The sequence below is a fragment of the Apteryx rowi genome, unplaced genomic scaffold (assembly GCF_003343035.1).
Source record: "Apteryx rowi isolate R43461 unplaced genomic scaffold, aptRow1 scaffold_107, whole genome shotgun sequence".
NCBI classification, from domain to species: domain Eukaryota; kingdom Metazoa; phylum Chordata; class Aves; order Apterygiformes; family Apterygidae; genus Apteryx; species Apteryx rowi.
Genome location: NW_020447275.1, coordinates 2,094,715 through 2,111,210, shown reverse-complemented (window position 1 = coordinate 2,111,210; position 16,496 = coordinate 2,094,715). Strand labels below are relative to the sequence as shown.

The 16,496-nt window shown below is 34.9% G+C and overlaps 1 protein-coding gene across 1 annotated transcript in view; it reads right to left on the bottom strand.

Moving 5' to 3' along the window:
- The window catches only part of PDE3B (phosphodiesterase 3B), a 94,703-nt gene that overhangs the window by 30,017 nt on the left and 48,190 nt on the right, over positions 1-16,496 (bottom strand). The window contains exon 2 of the mRNA XM_026070328.1: positions 836-886. Coding sequence (XP_025926113.1) covers positions 836-886 — 51 coding nt within the window. The remainder of the gene's footprint in view (positions 1-835; positions 887-16,496) is intronic.

Below are 16,496 nucleotides of genomic sequence, written 5' to 3'. Positions count from 1 at the left end.
GGGGGATTGCGCGCGCCGTTGGTGGAGCAGGAGACTYCCCRGCCGCCCAGCGCTGTTTTGCTTACTTGTGACTTGCTCAATTATTCTATTAAATTGGAATTTATGCAACCTGGCCCGAGTGGTTGTCAATTTGTCGCGTTTACCTATAACAAACACTAGCTATCAGTTTGTTCTTCTCTTTTCAAAATAAAGATCTAGGGTTAATTTTTCTTATCTCAATTTTTTATTACTTTATCTTAGAATTAAACTCGGTATTCTATCTCCTCCAATAAAATCAACAGAACTTTTGAGGTGCCAAGCTGTTATAAATCCCTTATAAGGGTGCAATTGCCACAGCAGTTTAAGCCTAAGTTAGAATTGATTCAGATTCACTATCTTTATTATCCTTGATTCTGCTGAAACAAATCCTAAAAATTCTGTCAAAAGTGATTAGATTTTATTTGGGATAACTCCCTGAACAGAAACAGCATTGGCTGATTAGACACTAGTGCTGACACAAGAAAGAGGGGGAATAACAAGCAGTCAGAGAAAAAGTGAGATCCTGGTAGCACTGAGTTGTGTGACATTGCTGGGGAAATCACTCCCTAACATTATGCTAAGGGATATTTCAGTCAGCACTCCCTTCTTAGCGGGACTTTAGACTGTTCTCACTTACACTAAGAAAGTACATCGCTGTCAACTTGGTCAGAATTGCTAAATTTCAAGTCTCTGCTAGATAGAATTAGGGTGACAACTCAGGTAACTGTGAATTCTCAACAGAAAAACTGAAATCCGACAGTTCACAGTGAGCTCTCTACTTAATCACATTTCATTAAAGAATTCATAATAGACTGACCTGGTAATAGGGTTTGTACCATTGCTTCAAATCCCAATCCCAAAGAATCATCTGTAAAAAATGAAGAGTAATATGGTGATATGTTAGCACTGTTAGCACTGAAAAAACAACAGTGGAATAAATCTTAATCATGTTATGTAATATAAAATACTTCTCCCTTCATGTTTTGATAGGATGCAACTTCTGTCATTGTCTCAGTTACCACCACAGCAAAAGCCCTAAAACATGTTGAATCTGCATGGAATAGAGATATCCTGATGATAGAATAATTATATGGTCTCATTCCGATATTTCTGGATCACTGATAAATCATCTAATGTGTACACTAAATTAGCTGGTGACAGTGCTTTTCTGCTTCTATTCACCTAGACTTATAAAAGCAAATCTATCCTAAAATCTCCAATATTTTTTATAAAAACAGCTAAATTATCAAGAAAACCAGCATTTAGCTACCAGACTCAAAGAAGAACAATTTTTTATTATTTTTTCTTTTGCTAACTATAAAACATGCCCCAAAATTACTGAGGAAAGAGAAGACTAATAGTGTGTCCTGAAGGTAAATGCACATGGGCTATATCAGGCTTGATAAATCTCATACTAGAACTTCCTACCTGAATTACAGAAGCATAGAGCAAAAAACTTCATAGAGTAGGTGCATCTCAGAATATTAAAGTGGATTTACAGGTAAAAACTTGCATCTAATGTGATAAACATGCAATAAATTCACAACAGAAAGGTACATAAGTGACAGGATATATCTTGCATTAGCTAATTTTCAAATTCATTTAAAGAACAGCTTAAAATACAGCATTCTGTTTTAATTTAGTCCCAGAATAATGAAACCTAATTGCAGAAATCCAGTACAACCCTGGCTTTAGGAAAATGCCACGCATTTCACAATTAGGAAAGAATTCAAGTACTTTAAAAACAATTTTGTGTTTTAGAATTAAAAAAAATTGATATTTTGATGAATCATAAGAAAAGCTTATTGTTTTCATAACAATTAAGACAGTTTGTGGATAAAAAAGGATAAGAAAAGGGAAAAATAATGTTCCCACAAAAATTTCTGGATTCTCAAAACACCATTAAACAAACACTGAAATTTTTCAAATGGTTCTGCATATATAGGATTACTGACACATAAAGCACCATAGGATTGAACCTACAATTTTCATTTATGCTCACTTATTATTACCCAAATGCTAGAATCATCATATAGTATCTTTTAATATCTTTGGCAAGGATGAATGAATATGCTTGAACAGGAACCCCGCGAGAGCCGATGCAGTTATCCTGTCTTGGAGCGGGACGCCTCTTTAGAAAGCTTTTCTAAGGAAACAAAGCATGTACGATCAAGCAATCAGGCCCTCTCTCCAGTTCTCCATCTTTCGCTCTTCCTCATAACTTTTTGAAGCTACTGACCAATCTCCATCAAATTTGGGAGACAAGCAGAACTCAAAGAATATCACTTCCCTGTACAGTTTGTGGAAGTGAGTGACTGGGGCAGGAGAGAGAACCACATTTATTTTTCCTCTGAGGGAGGAGCCGTAGCCAGAGCTCAATATTTACCTGTTTCATTTAGCCTACAAACTAATTAATCACATTCTGACCATAAGCTGTTTCTGTCCTAGCTGAAAGTTATAAAATACTGAAGGAAAGAAGACATACTTAGGAATATTTTGGTGTAAAAAGAAAGGACAAATATCGAAGGTAAAGAAGCTGGAGTAACTTTGACAGAGGTATAAGATGAAAGGTGGATAGGAAGATTTAGAAACCAGAATTTATTATTTCTGCTGCTCACAGAACAAATTTATTTTTCAAGAGGACAAACTTAGACAATCCATTGTTTTCTTTAATTCCTAAACGGAGAAGCAGAGGGGAGAAGAGTCACCTCAAATATGCATAAATATGGAGGAGTCCATAAACAGGAAGGAAATACTGCATAGAGCTAATTATGTTAGTTCCTCTGCTGGTACCACTGACCTCGGCCACTCAAAAGTAATATAACACTACCACGCTAAACTAAAATGAGCAATAAGTGGCAAACAAACACTCTTCAGTGGAGAAAGCTATGAATCTTCGCATTGTTGTCCAAATACTTTCCCAATATGCAATCCTTGCTATTGAGACTGAGTCTCAGGCCATCTTTTTTATATGCCTTTATATCTCCATCACTAATTAAGTTATTAAATAGGAGTTAAATATAACAGAAGAGGCCAAGAAATACTTCCACTGACTGTACTGTCAGTGCATACACTTCCCTACAGATACTTTCCATATGTACATACAGAGCTTGATAAAATTAGCATTCTGAATGATATTGTCTATCTAAACTGATTTTTGAGTATTCCTAGTTTGGTTTTTGCTAAAACACAACTGCTAATCTTTTGGTAAAAATCTAATACACTGTATCAACTGTTTGTTCACCATTCAGAAATCTTGCAGCAACTCCATGAAAAAACACGTTTTACACATCCAGAATCATTAATCACATTAAATAACAGACAACCTATTACGTATACACAATCAGACTACATGCGACTTATTTTTCCCTGCTCTGTCAGTACAATGAAATATAGTATCAGGGTCTAAAAGTTAAGTAAATTTCATGGCATTCTGTAGGAAATCTAAACAAAAAAAAATCAGAAAAATTTATTTCATTGATTTGTATCTAATTTAATTATTGTTACTGCATGAACTTCAGAGACTTGTGGCCCTTTGTACTAGCTGCATGAATATTCCCTCCTCTTAAAAATAAAATATAGGATGCAATTTAAAATGTTTACTTTTTTCTTTTCTGTTTCTGAATTATTCTACATTATTTTCCAGAGCTATTCAAACAGTAGCAATATTGTAAATATGGCACAGAAAGCATCTACATTAACATAATTAAAATAAAAAGGCAAAAAACCTCCCCAATACCTTGGGTTAAAGATCTCTTGTATTTTTAAAAGCATTTTCTTGCAGGAGTATTTTTTAGTTTCTGTTTGAATATGGTTATAAATCTACGTGTCCTGAATAACTTCATGAAAACCACCAGACCCACAGAAGAACGTCAGCAACACAATCTGAAGATACTATCAGCTTCAAATACGTCAACTATGCTCACTTAATTTCTCTTCTACACAGACCAAAAATGAAAACAACATACAAAAAATGAAATTCACGTCTGAAGTGTTCAGTCTTTGTGACTTTTTGTCAGCCACTAAAAATACCATAATTGACAAGTTTCTACTTTTTCTGTGATAAATGCATGTTATGCAAATGACTGCATTTACAAATTAAACAAATATAAAGCTAATCCTATAGCTCCAGAGCACAGATAAGATACCCATACCCCTGCTTGGTGGTTCACATTCTGCAGCCTTTGAAGTCATTCTGCTTATTTTAATGTGTGAAAGCTATGTTTGTTTCTGTTCCTCTGTGTCTAACACCTCTTTTGTGGAGAAAATACAACGCTCCAATCTGGAGCTTGTCCAGCAGAAGGTCTAGAAAGTGTCACTGAGGAAGACAGGCTGACTTGTCATCAGTGCCCAGGCAAGGGTAACAATGGAAGGGTAACATTTTCTTTTTTCTTCATACAGACACCATTAAACACTGTGTTTAAAGTTAACAGTTGTAACATCCAACTGTTAGGAAAACTTAAGAGTTCTAATCATTAAGCACGCACTTAACCTGCAAGTAAGTTATGCTATAGTAGAGGTCATATTACATAAAGCGAGAAGATCTAAATCTAAGAATTTAGAATTTAAGAATTTATATTTTTTGTTTTTAAGGTGATGAACTACCTTCTCCTTATACATCAAAACTGTATATACATATATATATATTTTTTTTAACAAAGATATAAGGTGAAGGTTAGCATGTCAGTAACAAGCGTTAGGATAACGACCAACGGTATCTATCTGGCCAAATCCATGTTGCATGAAGCATTTGGTTTTAGCATGGTCATTATAAAAATGAAAGCTTTATCCTCCACAACAGCAACTAAAATGAGTTGTCCAGCTTAACAATTTTGAAATTCAGGCAGTTTTTTAAAAAACAGCTCTTCATTTCCAAGTTTCCCTTTCCTGACTGACAGTTATTTACTGCATCAAAGAGGTAAATCTTTTGGCTTCCATCTGTCCTCCAAAGCACAGACGTGAAGACTGCATTAATCTGGTTCATTGACTATTGACTCAACCAGCAAAGATCCACATGAGTGTTATGAGTTTTGTTAGCTGTAACAGCAACCTTTGGTACTAATGGCCCACAAAGTTGCATCATCTTGCTTGCAGCCACCATTGAGGGACATGGAAGAGGTTTCTCCTCCTCCAGCTCTTTTAGTAATTTTTCTTTTTTCTTTAAACCTGTGGTGCATTAGCTGATTTTATTTATTTGCTGTAAATGAGATCTTAAGAAAATACTCACGCCCTTGCAAACTCCAGAACTTTTCTGAACCAAACCTGTAACTGCAGCTACTTTCAATGGTGCAGCCTCTTTTATTCAGCATTTTAGCTGTATATATGCACAGACACACATAGTCTATATTGTTATAATTTTGGGGGTCAATCTATAAGACTAAAAAGGTTCAGTCCTAAACTCCTAAGTGACCTCCCCTTTACTTCAGCACTGCCATAGTATAGAAATAGGCTTGAAGTTGCAGAGGGAAAAAAATATTCGTTGGCAAGTGTTATGAGTTGATAAAAGCTGTTGGCTCAAAGTAACAATCTCTTCTACCAAGCAAAAAATGTAGATCACTACGTAGTGGATATTTTTCTACAGTAAATAGGACTCAGTAAACCTCTTCAGTAATTAAATCTTTACAGGGTAATAATTGAAGGGGTTTATTACCTTTTCTTGGATGCTTATACTAGACCACAAGATGGCACTCAAATCCAGAAAGCCTCCCCCCACCCCCAAACAAATAACCATTTCTCACTGTGAAAGGAACAGAAAGTAGCAGCATATTCCTTACTACACCTACTGCAGAATAGGATTGGTCTGAGGGACAAAGGTGGGTGGCAATTTTAAAGGTATCAGCTGATAAATTCTGCTTCTTTACAAAAAGATTTCTGTTTAAAGAATTTACTCCTTAACATGTGGTTCTACTCAGAAACTACCTGTAAGGAAACTGCACTTTGTATCTCAGTACCTACTAGACTTAGCTTAATTAGCTTAACTGCATGCTGCGTAACTTCACTCTGGAATATTAAAAGAGTAGTATTTCTGGCATTATTCTTTTGGGAGTCAGAGCTGTAATTAATTACTGTGGATCATCAATAAAAGTTACAAAGGATTCCCAAAGCTGCACTGATCTTAGAGCAATACAGGAGTAAAAAGGAATACTGTTTATTTTAGTTTAAAGTGAACAGAGAGACTGACCTTGAAATAGATCTTAGGCAGAACCTCAGCAATCTGTGATTTTGCAACCATAGGACGTGTTGCAGAAAGAACTGTACTCTGTAACCGCAGGATTTTGTAACCCGCTTGCGCATAACATTCTTCCTTACCTCCTCCAAGAAGAAACACCTGATTGAGGAGGGACAGGACTCATAAAAGTTCCAAGCTACAAGCTTCTGCACCAACTGCTTGCTCAGCAGCTCACACACTTCAGCTCCTGAGCATCAGCTTCCAGTGCCAACAACTCAGCAATCACACAAGTGGGAGCTCATCTGAAAATGAAGCTGCAGTGGGCTCCAATATTGCAGATGAACTTCTGCTGAGGTGAGGAATCTAGCCCTCCCCCATAAACATGTAGCCAAATTACCAGTCAGCCTCATATCAGCCCGGCTTTAATCCTAGAGTCTCCCAGTTCAATCCACTGTGGGTCATCCAAAGAGCAATGAACACACTTTCCTATTTTTAAAAAACTGCCTGACAAGCTGCCTTGGGTTTTGAACACAGTTGTATGCCTTGTTCAATAACAGTCAAGGACTGCATAACATTTAAACTTAAGAATTGAATCTATTTTGCCTAAAAAATAAATATCAACACAGTTAAGGCGAGCCACCTTACAAAAACTCCTGAAGTACAAGTGATCTTTTCTGATTCAGCCTTCATCAGTTGGTAATGAGTTTACGTCAAACTGAAATGTGTCACTCAAAGCAGGCTAAGAGTACCCACAGAGGGAATTTACTTCATGGCAATAAATAAATAAATGAAGAAAGAAAAAAAATATTAAAGCACAACAACTTTCCCACAGTCATAATTCAGAAGAATGAATTACTATATTCAATTCAGTACATGTTTAGTCAAACCTGATTTTACCAAATTTCAGCATGGTTCTTTTGGAAAGCACATGTTGTTAGCAGCATCAGAAACACCTGTTAAAAATATGTACATCTGTTTGCAGTAATATAGACCTGTCCTAATACAGTTTACAGTTCAGTCAAAGGGTACAAGCAATATTAATTATTACAAAGAAAAAGTAAGGAAATAAGCCCTCCTCTGACTAGCTTGTAGTCTAAATAAACTAAAAACAGAAGAAAAATGGGAGAAGATAGTCAATGAAAAAAGTAAATAGCATAGCTCTGGAAAAAAAATTAATTATTTTTCTATACAAAAGTTATCTTTCCTATCCTGGTGCAGCGAGGGCCTGTGACAGAAGCGTATCTGTGATAGAAGAGTGCTAATGATGGCGAGAGTGGAGTTCCTTTGCATCTTCTTCGCATGGGTGTCACAACTCCATTTGGCTAAAGTTGTATTTAAAATGTGGTTTAAACTTCTAGAAGTTTAAGCATAATAAAAGCCTATGGGTTTTACTCAAGTTAAGAGCACTGAAATTACTATAAAAGTACACTAAGCATTTTAAACAATTTCTTTTAAAAAAGCTTTTTAAAAGCTTGGCAGAATATATTTGGACAGATAACTATGTAAGGATATTTTTAAAGTAATATAACTTAAGGTAAAAAACAAAAACATAATATCGTAAATATTCAAGAATTACTCACTTCTGTGCATTTGAAAGCCTAAAATTTCCAAAGTTATACTAAGGGTAATGTTCATATTTATGCAGATATTCAAAATACATGGCCAAAAAAATTGTTTCATAGTTTATGATTCTAAAAAGAAATTTCTGAACTAAAATAAAACTAATAAACAAGCTATATACTATAAGCTGAAATGTGTAATCCATATGAAGGCATACACAACATTACAATTAGTAACGTGATTGTTAGATTACCTAAACTAGGTAACTGAAAAGTTTTAGTTTCAATGGCTATACTAGTCAGGAAATTCAGCATGCTTTTTAATGGGTTCTTTAAGAAAAGAAAACTTGATTTATTTGACATCACCCATTAGCATTCCACGATCCAAAATTTTAATGGAGAAAAAATGAATACATAAAATGAGTTTCTACTTTTGACCAAGTCCTTCATTGGTCAAATAGAAAAGATTCTTAGCTGCTAGTAGCATCTGTTCAACACCGTTAGGCATTAGCTCCGTAAATAAGTATTTCCATAGCAACCAAGCATAGAATTAACTAAACAATGAAACCAACACCATAGCAACTTGATTCAGAAATCTACTCTAAAAAACCACCTCATTCAAAAGCAAAATTCTGCAACCAGATGAGAAACTAATTTCTTTTAAAATATGAAAAAGGTTACATTACAAATCCATTTCTTTTCATGACTCTTTCAACCAAAACTGATGCTAGATTCATTGCTTTTACTTTCAAATTAGTTTGTTGTAACAGTTTATAATCAATTAGCTTTTTCAACTCATATAATTTAATGATACAAAAACAAGCACTACAGTATAACCTACAAGTCCTATTTCAATATTTTTAAAAGATCTCTCTCTCCCTCTGTGTAGAAGACAAATTTTGAAAAACAGTATGCTATTAAGTATTTCAGTTATATTCAGTATGATACTAAAGGTGATGCAACTAAAGTATGACTTTGTCAAAGTAGAAGTACAAAGTTCAGTTGTGAAACCTTGTGGGCCATTTGAGTAGATAATCATAATCAAAACATGATACTAAGAAAATATTGAATATGATATTTAAGGCATTTAGAATCAAGACAATAATTCACTACCCACTAAAGCTTCTCATGAAAATAAATGGTACTGGAGAAATAGCTAGCATACTTTGAGAATTCTAACACTTAACCAGTTCTGGACTCTATATCATTTATTTATGCAAGGTGGTAAAAAGATCAGGAGGTTGTGAAGTCTGCAGATAGACACAGTCTTTCATGCTTGTGAAGTCTGAGTACTCTCCACTGAAATTAAACATTCATCTCCCCTGTCCTGGACTCATTCATTGACTACTAAACCCTTTCATAAAAGGCATTGTCTTCATATAAATTGAAGTACTCATTTTTGTAACAAGTCTAAAATCTTCCCCCAGCAGAAGAGGCTTGCTTCTCCTTTACTGCTTTAGTAAACATCCACTCTAAACATTCAATAGCACCTGCAGTACCTTTGTATGGACATTTAAGAACTATATGTGAACATACAGATGTCTGGCCACTACAATATTTTCAGATTTCACAGTAACCTGAGTTTCCTTCTAAATACACATCTTCAAGAGCTGCAGCTAAGAAAATTTTAACAAGTCAGCTTTAGAGTCTAAAGATGTTTAAGTATTGTTTTCAGTAAGTCTGTCCACAGCATAATTACAAAAACAGAGCAAAAATGCTTCACTGTTGTGCTAAAGATTCAAATAAGCCTTAAGCATGCTTAAAGTCAATATTAATCCCTGCAAGTAGAAAATAATATTTTTAGATGACATTTTACTTCTGCTTTTAAAAACAGGAGACTCAGCAGGTCAGCTTCCACTTTGTCTGCCTTAGAAAGTTTTCCGTGTTCTTATTGCTTGTTATGTTTGCTTGGACCTCCCTTTTCTATTTTATGAGATCTTCCAACATTTCTCAAAGGTTATAAAAGGTGTTTTCTCTATCAAGGGAAAGTAGTTTTTTCTTATGTAGGTAATGAAAAAAACCTGGCTAAAACCACACTTAGGTCATTTCCTGTTCCTTCTAGGTTTTGTCAGATTCGCACTTCAGAGTAAAGGCTAACCAGTAATTTATGGCAACTAGGGGAGGGAGGGTGGAAGAAAAAAGCCTGCTATGTGCAGATCCTTTAATTGCCCATTATAAGCCTTTTCTTTCGGAGCATATGGTTCTAATTACCATTAAAGCAAAGAAATAGTGTTAGGTGGATTACTGCTCTGATCCAGTATAGTTGCTTTGGCGTTCCTGTATTCTGCATTAATTTTACTGTCATCTGAAACCTAAAACCATTCTTTAAAGTTGTGCTATTTTGAAAAAAGCAAAATCTAGAAATTGTTCCTAAAACTTCCTTTTCACATTTACTGTTTGACATTATTTTAAAGCAATATATAGTAAAAGCTAGAGCATTTACTGGTGTGTTGACACTGTTAATCTACCATGTTGGAATAAAACAGAGCAACCTTAAATTTCACCTTTCTGAAATATTGTTATGCACAGATCTTACCTACTTTGAAGCATTTTTTATCGTATACTGAAATATTCTTAATGCAATAACATATTAGAGTTAGAATAACTAAAAACTCGCTAGAGATGAACTGATTTCCTTTATTGACGTAAATTTTTAATCAAGTATTTTTTCCACATATTACACTAGAGATATCAGAAGTAAATGAATCTCAGAATTTTTTCTTTGCAGAAAACTAAAACTAAGAGGAATCATTTCATATGAGCACTAATTTTATTCAACACTGAGCTGAAGAAAAGGAGATACTGAATTTTTCATAAAAGGTTTATCACAATTCTTTCCTTAGAAGTCTCATAAAAATACTTACATTTCACCTCTCTCCCCAACTCCCCCTCTAAAATAAGCAGCATAAAGTCAAGCCATACAGCTCTCAGCTAAAAATTAACACAGAACATGAAATGGTCCAGGCCAAACAAATCCAAGCAAACAACCAGCTAAGTCCAGTATCTTGCCACTGACAATAGCAGTAGTTCAATATAAGAATATTCTTAAATCAGTGGTTCTACTTCCCAGAATATTCTTTCAGTCTCAGCAACATGGTTCAAGGAACCATGTGTTGGATGTCTTTGCATTTTACAATGTTCAATAGATTTTTCACCTTTGCATTTGTCTGATCCCTTTCTCAGCATCCATTGTAAACTTTTGACATGTACAATATCATACACAAAGGGGTTTCACAACCTAATTATAGATGATGCAAAGTTCCTTTTAACTTGTAATCTGACAACTTAACTCATTCAATGCCCTCAAATTCTAGTAGTGAAAAAGCAAACAATTAGCACCACATTCCTGCAGTCTACCCACTGAATGTTTTTTTTTGCCAAAAAACTCCAGCTAACTTCAGGCACAAAATATAGCATTCTTTTGGACTATGAGATTGTACTTCCAAATCCCCCAGCAATGACTTGCTGTTGATTAGGTCATTCAAAGACACAGTGCTTTCAGAGGAACAGAACCTCTAATTCACTAAACACCTCCACTTTTTCAATGATTGTATTAATTGTTGTCTTCAGTAATTTTATTTACAGAATTGACACAAGGTACATGCTTTACACAAATCAGTGTGGGTTTTTGGTTTTTTGGTTTTTTTTGTTTCAATAACTCATCCTGTTAAGGAAGATGACAACCCACTGAGTGACATTACAGAGATTCAAGTAAGGGAAGTAAGCTGGAAGAAAATGACCAAGGAGCCTAAAAAGAAGATACTATGTCATGAAGGAAAATAAACATGTTGCAGTGCTGTAGTTGGAAGTTATAGACAGGAATAAAACTAACTACATTCTCTATTGCTCAAGCTAACAAATTAAAAGCAATAATTTTAAAGCAGATGAAGGACTAATTATGAGTCTGATTACAAGAGCAATTGTGTTAGCACAAGTTAAATCAATATTAAAAATATCTTAATGGACAAGTTTCTGGCTGAAGTGCCAGGAAGCTCAGAAAGAGATACCTTTTGGGGAGGAAAAAAATACATATTGAAATTCTAAAGAATGTATTACAGACAGATTGCTCTCAGAAACAGGGAAGAATGAGGGAATGCAAGTTGCTGTATTCTACAGAGTGTTAATTTACTTCTCCCTACTGCGGTCATGATTACTACTTTAGTTGGCAGTTTCCTAAGCAGCTGAAGAAAAACTCAAATGACAGCAGATTTGAAAGAACACAGAAAATTTTGTTCCATATGGAAGTGTTCTGATGTTGTTTCAAATGAAAAAAGAGCAATGATGCCTACCCACTTGTTATTTTATAACATTTAAAGAAGTCTAGCTTAAATAAAATTATTTGGGTTAGACACACTTTGTCCCCTGAATGATGAGTCTTGCACAGATAACCATTTATGTTATGTTTATCTTGCATCTGCAAAGTTCACAGAAAAATCCCCAATGCAGTACAAGGACACTATATACATAATTACACCTTGCCTCATGGTAAACTCATTCATCTAGGGAAAGAGTATGCAGTCAGATGACTCTGGTAGCTGTTACCAACTACTAATCAAAGAGTTGTGACAAAGCTCTTTATCAAAAGATTGAGAGCTGAACAAGCTATAGTTCAGATTTTGGTTAAAAGAAAAAAAAAAAAACTCTAAAATGCCAGAAGTTGTTCTGAAGTGTTTTGCTTGTATAATACGTAATAGCACAACCTCCTGAAACTAATTCACTTTACATAGATCTAAGTTGAATTCCACTTTTTGCTAATATGGTAACTAAAGGTATACTTCCAGTAAAGAAAAATCATCTTCGTCAATATTTCCTCCCACATCCAGCATCTCAGGTTTTTCTTCTTCAATGGCCTTTTTATAAATTATATTCCATTCTCCTGTTCAAACTATTACAGACACCTTTTTTCAACACATATCTCACAAATTGCATCTTGACATTGGATGAGTGGCAATCCTGCAAGGGGGAAAAAACTGATCTTCAGCCACGTAGCAGAGCAGGACACTCCCACACTTGGAGTGTACTGTGTCACTTATGATATTCAAGGCTAATGCAAAATCATATCACTCCAGTGTTTTGACTTATTCTCTAGACCACTTTGCTACTCTGCTCATAGAATATAGATTATAATTACTTGAATATTCTTATTACAAAGGTTTCTGAATGTAAATGTATAAAATCCTAACATAAACAAGCAAGCCTTGGAATATCAGAAGTTTCAGTGAATCTCAAAGACACCTAGGTTAACAAAAATTTTTTTCATTTTGGTAGCATGACTTAGATGGAGGAACTAACACCAAAGGAGGAGGTCACAATGGGTCCAAGTATCTTCCAGTGATCATATAGCAACAAGAATGACTCTCCAGCCTTTCTCATCCAAGTGGAGAAGTATTGGGATGTTCTTTTAAACTCCAAAACTCTTTCACAAAAAGGTCAAAACAGTGAAAATTACAGAAGTACCTACAGAGTACAACATTTGTACCAGGGACATCATATGCCACGTGGGACAAGTATTATTTCCAATGAAATTTCAGAGTAGCATACCCAATAAATATATCTAATATTGAAAACAAATACAGAATAACTTTTCCCCAGTGAATACCAACAGTCCTTCTCTTTCTTAGTCTGTTTCTAATAGCCTTTGATGCATCTGCTATGAAGTCTCTATCAGACTATATTTTCCAAAATAGCTATTAACAAGACTAACCTGACAAAAAGTGTACACTCATCTATGACTTCTGCATTCTTACCAACAAATTCAACTCTCATCTTCTCCTATGATTTACATATTAATTTACAAAATGCTTTGATTTTTTCTGTTTTAAAGCAGAAGAGAACATCCCTAGAATTTAAAGACAACACTCAATACAGAACATCCATGGGATGCCAAGATTCCCAGCAATTTCTAACTAGAAAAATATTATCCCAATGAGAAATGAAGAAAAAAATTCACAAAAACCCCACCTATCAGACCGTTTCAATTCCATTATAAAGAGACACATTATCTTCATGAAAAAGGCAAATAGTTGTGTAGTTACTTTTCTTTTTTTTTTTTTTTAACTGAAAGCTATACACCTCACACAAAAAGGAATAATTTTTTTTTTTTTTTATTACAGAAGGACCTACAGGTTTAATTCTAAAATTAATACCTATAACAAATATCTTCCACAGCATTTTAATTATACCCTTTACTCTAAAATGTGCCATTTAGAATTTTCTCTGTTACAGGATATTAATGGTATCAGTTAACTTATGACATTCGAAATGCGTATGTTAATCAAATACCCTTGTAAAGCGCACACAAACTAAATGAGTAGGAAGACTGGCCAAAATAAATAATCAAATATTTATTCAATCCTGATTCAACACATGCAAGATAAGATTTTATTCTAGTAACCTTCAAAGGAGTAAAACCTATATAATGTGGTATAACCAATCATAAGCTTCATTTTGTACCATAGGAACAGAAAGTAGCAACTGTAACACCAATTTTGAAGGGATCCAGAAGAACGTGGGGAAACTGTCTGAGAGTATTAACAAAAACTGTAAGAAAATTTTTATAAATGCACCACTTAAATCAAACAGTGACAAAAATCAACAGGACTTTTGTACATAGATACCATGTTCCACAAATCTATTGGACTCTCTGAAGCAGGCTGTGAACACAGATAAAAGCGAACCAGTCAACCGATGTACTTTGATTTCCAACACATTTTGACAAGGTCTCCCATCAATGCTCTTGGGAAAAACAAAACAAAACAACCCCCCCCCCCAAACCCCACACGTTTGCATGGGACAAAAGGGATGGCTTCTTCTGGATTAGGAATTTGTTAAAACAAAGAAACTGAAGAATAACAGGAAATAATTCACACAAAAGCAACAATTTACCAATAAAGTCTTCCTCAGAGATTCAAGGCTGGCATCTATAAAAATCAACCCACCCATAAAATGATCTGAAGAGGCAATAGAAGACTGAGGTGACAACATTCACTGATAACAAAATTTATGAGTATAGTCAGAAGTAAAGGTGATTGTGAAAAAAGCAAAGGATTTTACCATTATAAGTAAATAGGCAATAAAACATTGATAAAATTCAACCTTAACTAATGAGTAAATGCTGAGAACAAAAATAAACCTTAACTTTTTATATGGAAAGTTGGACTCTTATTTCACCAGTATCATCAAGGAGAAAGAGCCTGAAGTCATTTGACCTCAAAAAAATCAGCCTAATGCTCAAAGATGTTAAATGATACATTAGAAACGAAACATCACATAATACAGAAAAACCATTGTAATTGCATAAATCCATTCTACACCCACAGTTTGAGTGCCGCATGTAGATACAGAAGTATAGAAGAATTTAAAAATGTACAAGCTAATGAGAGAAATCAAAGACAGAGCAGCTTCTACTGGGAGGAGCTACACAGACTGGGGCCCTTCAAGTGTGAAGAAAATAGAGGGATATGACAACAGTCTATAAAGTTATCATTGTTATGCAGAACGTAAATAAGGAACAGATATTCAGTGTTGTTCATAAGCACATGAATGAAGGCCATGTAATTAGATCATCAGGCAGCAGGCTTAAAACCAGCCAAAGGAGGTGTTTCTCACACACTACATAATTCAATTGTTGCACTTATTGCTGCAGGATGTTACAGAAACCAAGTATAATCCAAGATGTTCAAATTTTACAGACAGAACAAGCTGTGGCTACTGACCATAGTCTGAACATAACCTCTAGGTAAGGATGGCCCAAACTGTAAATTGACAGAACTTGGCAAGGAACCTCAGTGGGAAAAAAAACCTCACTTCTGAAATATATGCTGCTACTGACTATGATCAAAGATAAAAAGCCTGTGCTGGGTGGACCAGCTGATATCATCTCCAATTAATGTAAAATGAGTAATTATAAAAATGGATGAGGACTCCTGAAAAACAGAAGCTCAATATTGAACTCACTTATTGAATTTTTAAAACCACACAGATAGCTCAGAATAGTTGAGTCAGTGAAAGTTTCCTCTGCAAAGAAGCTACACCTGGCTAGCATCTTCCTACAGCATATACTGAAAAAGCATACCAGTTAGTCTCATTTTCTATAAAATGATAAAACGTAATGTGACAAAACACTGCATCAGCCAGAGCCTTGAGGTTCCTTCCCCATCATATCCAAAAATACCCTTTTTGACTCCAGAGACAAATTCCCTTAGAACATGAACTATAATTAAAATTTTTGAACAGAGAAAATGAAAAGTAACATAGAAATCAATAGGGTTTTATAAACAAAACTGCCTAATACATCCTTACATGGTTGACTTCATCATCTCAGCAGTTTTGCCCAGTTGCAGCAAACTGTACTAACCTTTTGTATCATTGGAAAGTTTCTTTCTGAGGCCTGCTTATGATCTGCTCCTCTTTTCTTCTCCTCTGTCTTTGAGGTACAGGTTTCCATCTCCTTTCTGTGAATCTCATTCTTCCTCCATTCATGCAGTCTGGAAGCTTCTCCTCTTCCCCGCCACCCAAATACCCACCCCAAACTTGCTAGCACGCTCCCAAGGGCGGCAGCAGTTCCCTCCTCTCTCCAGAGGCTTCCACATGACCCAAGTCATTCTCCTTCGAAGAAATATAATACAAAAATGATAAAAAAACCTGATACAATTCATCACATGTCTATATTATGGCTTAAATCCAAGGCTTAATCTGTTTGTTCCTTTTGTGTGAATAAATGACACTAAATAACCAAGTATGTATCTTCT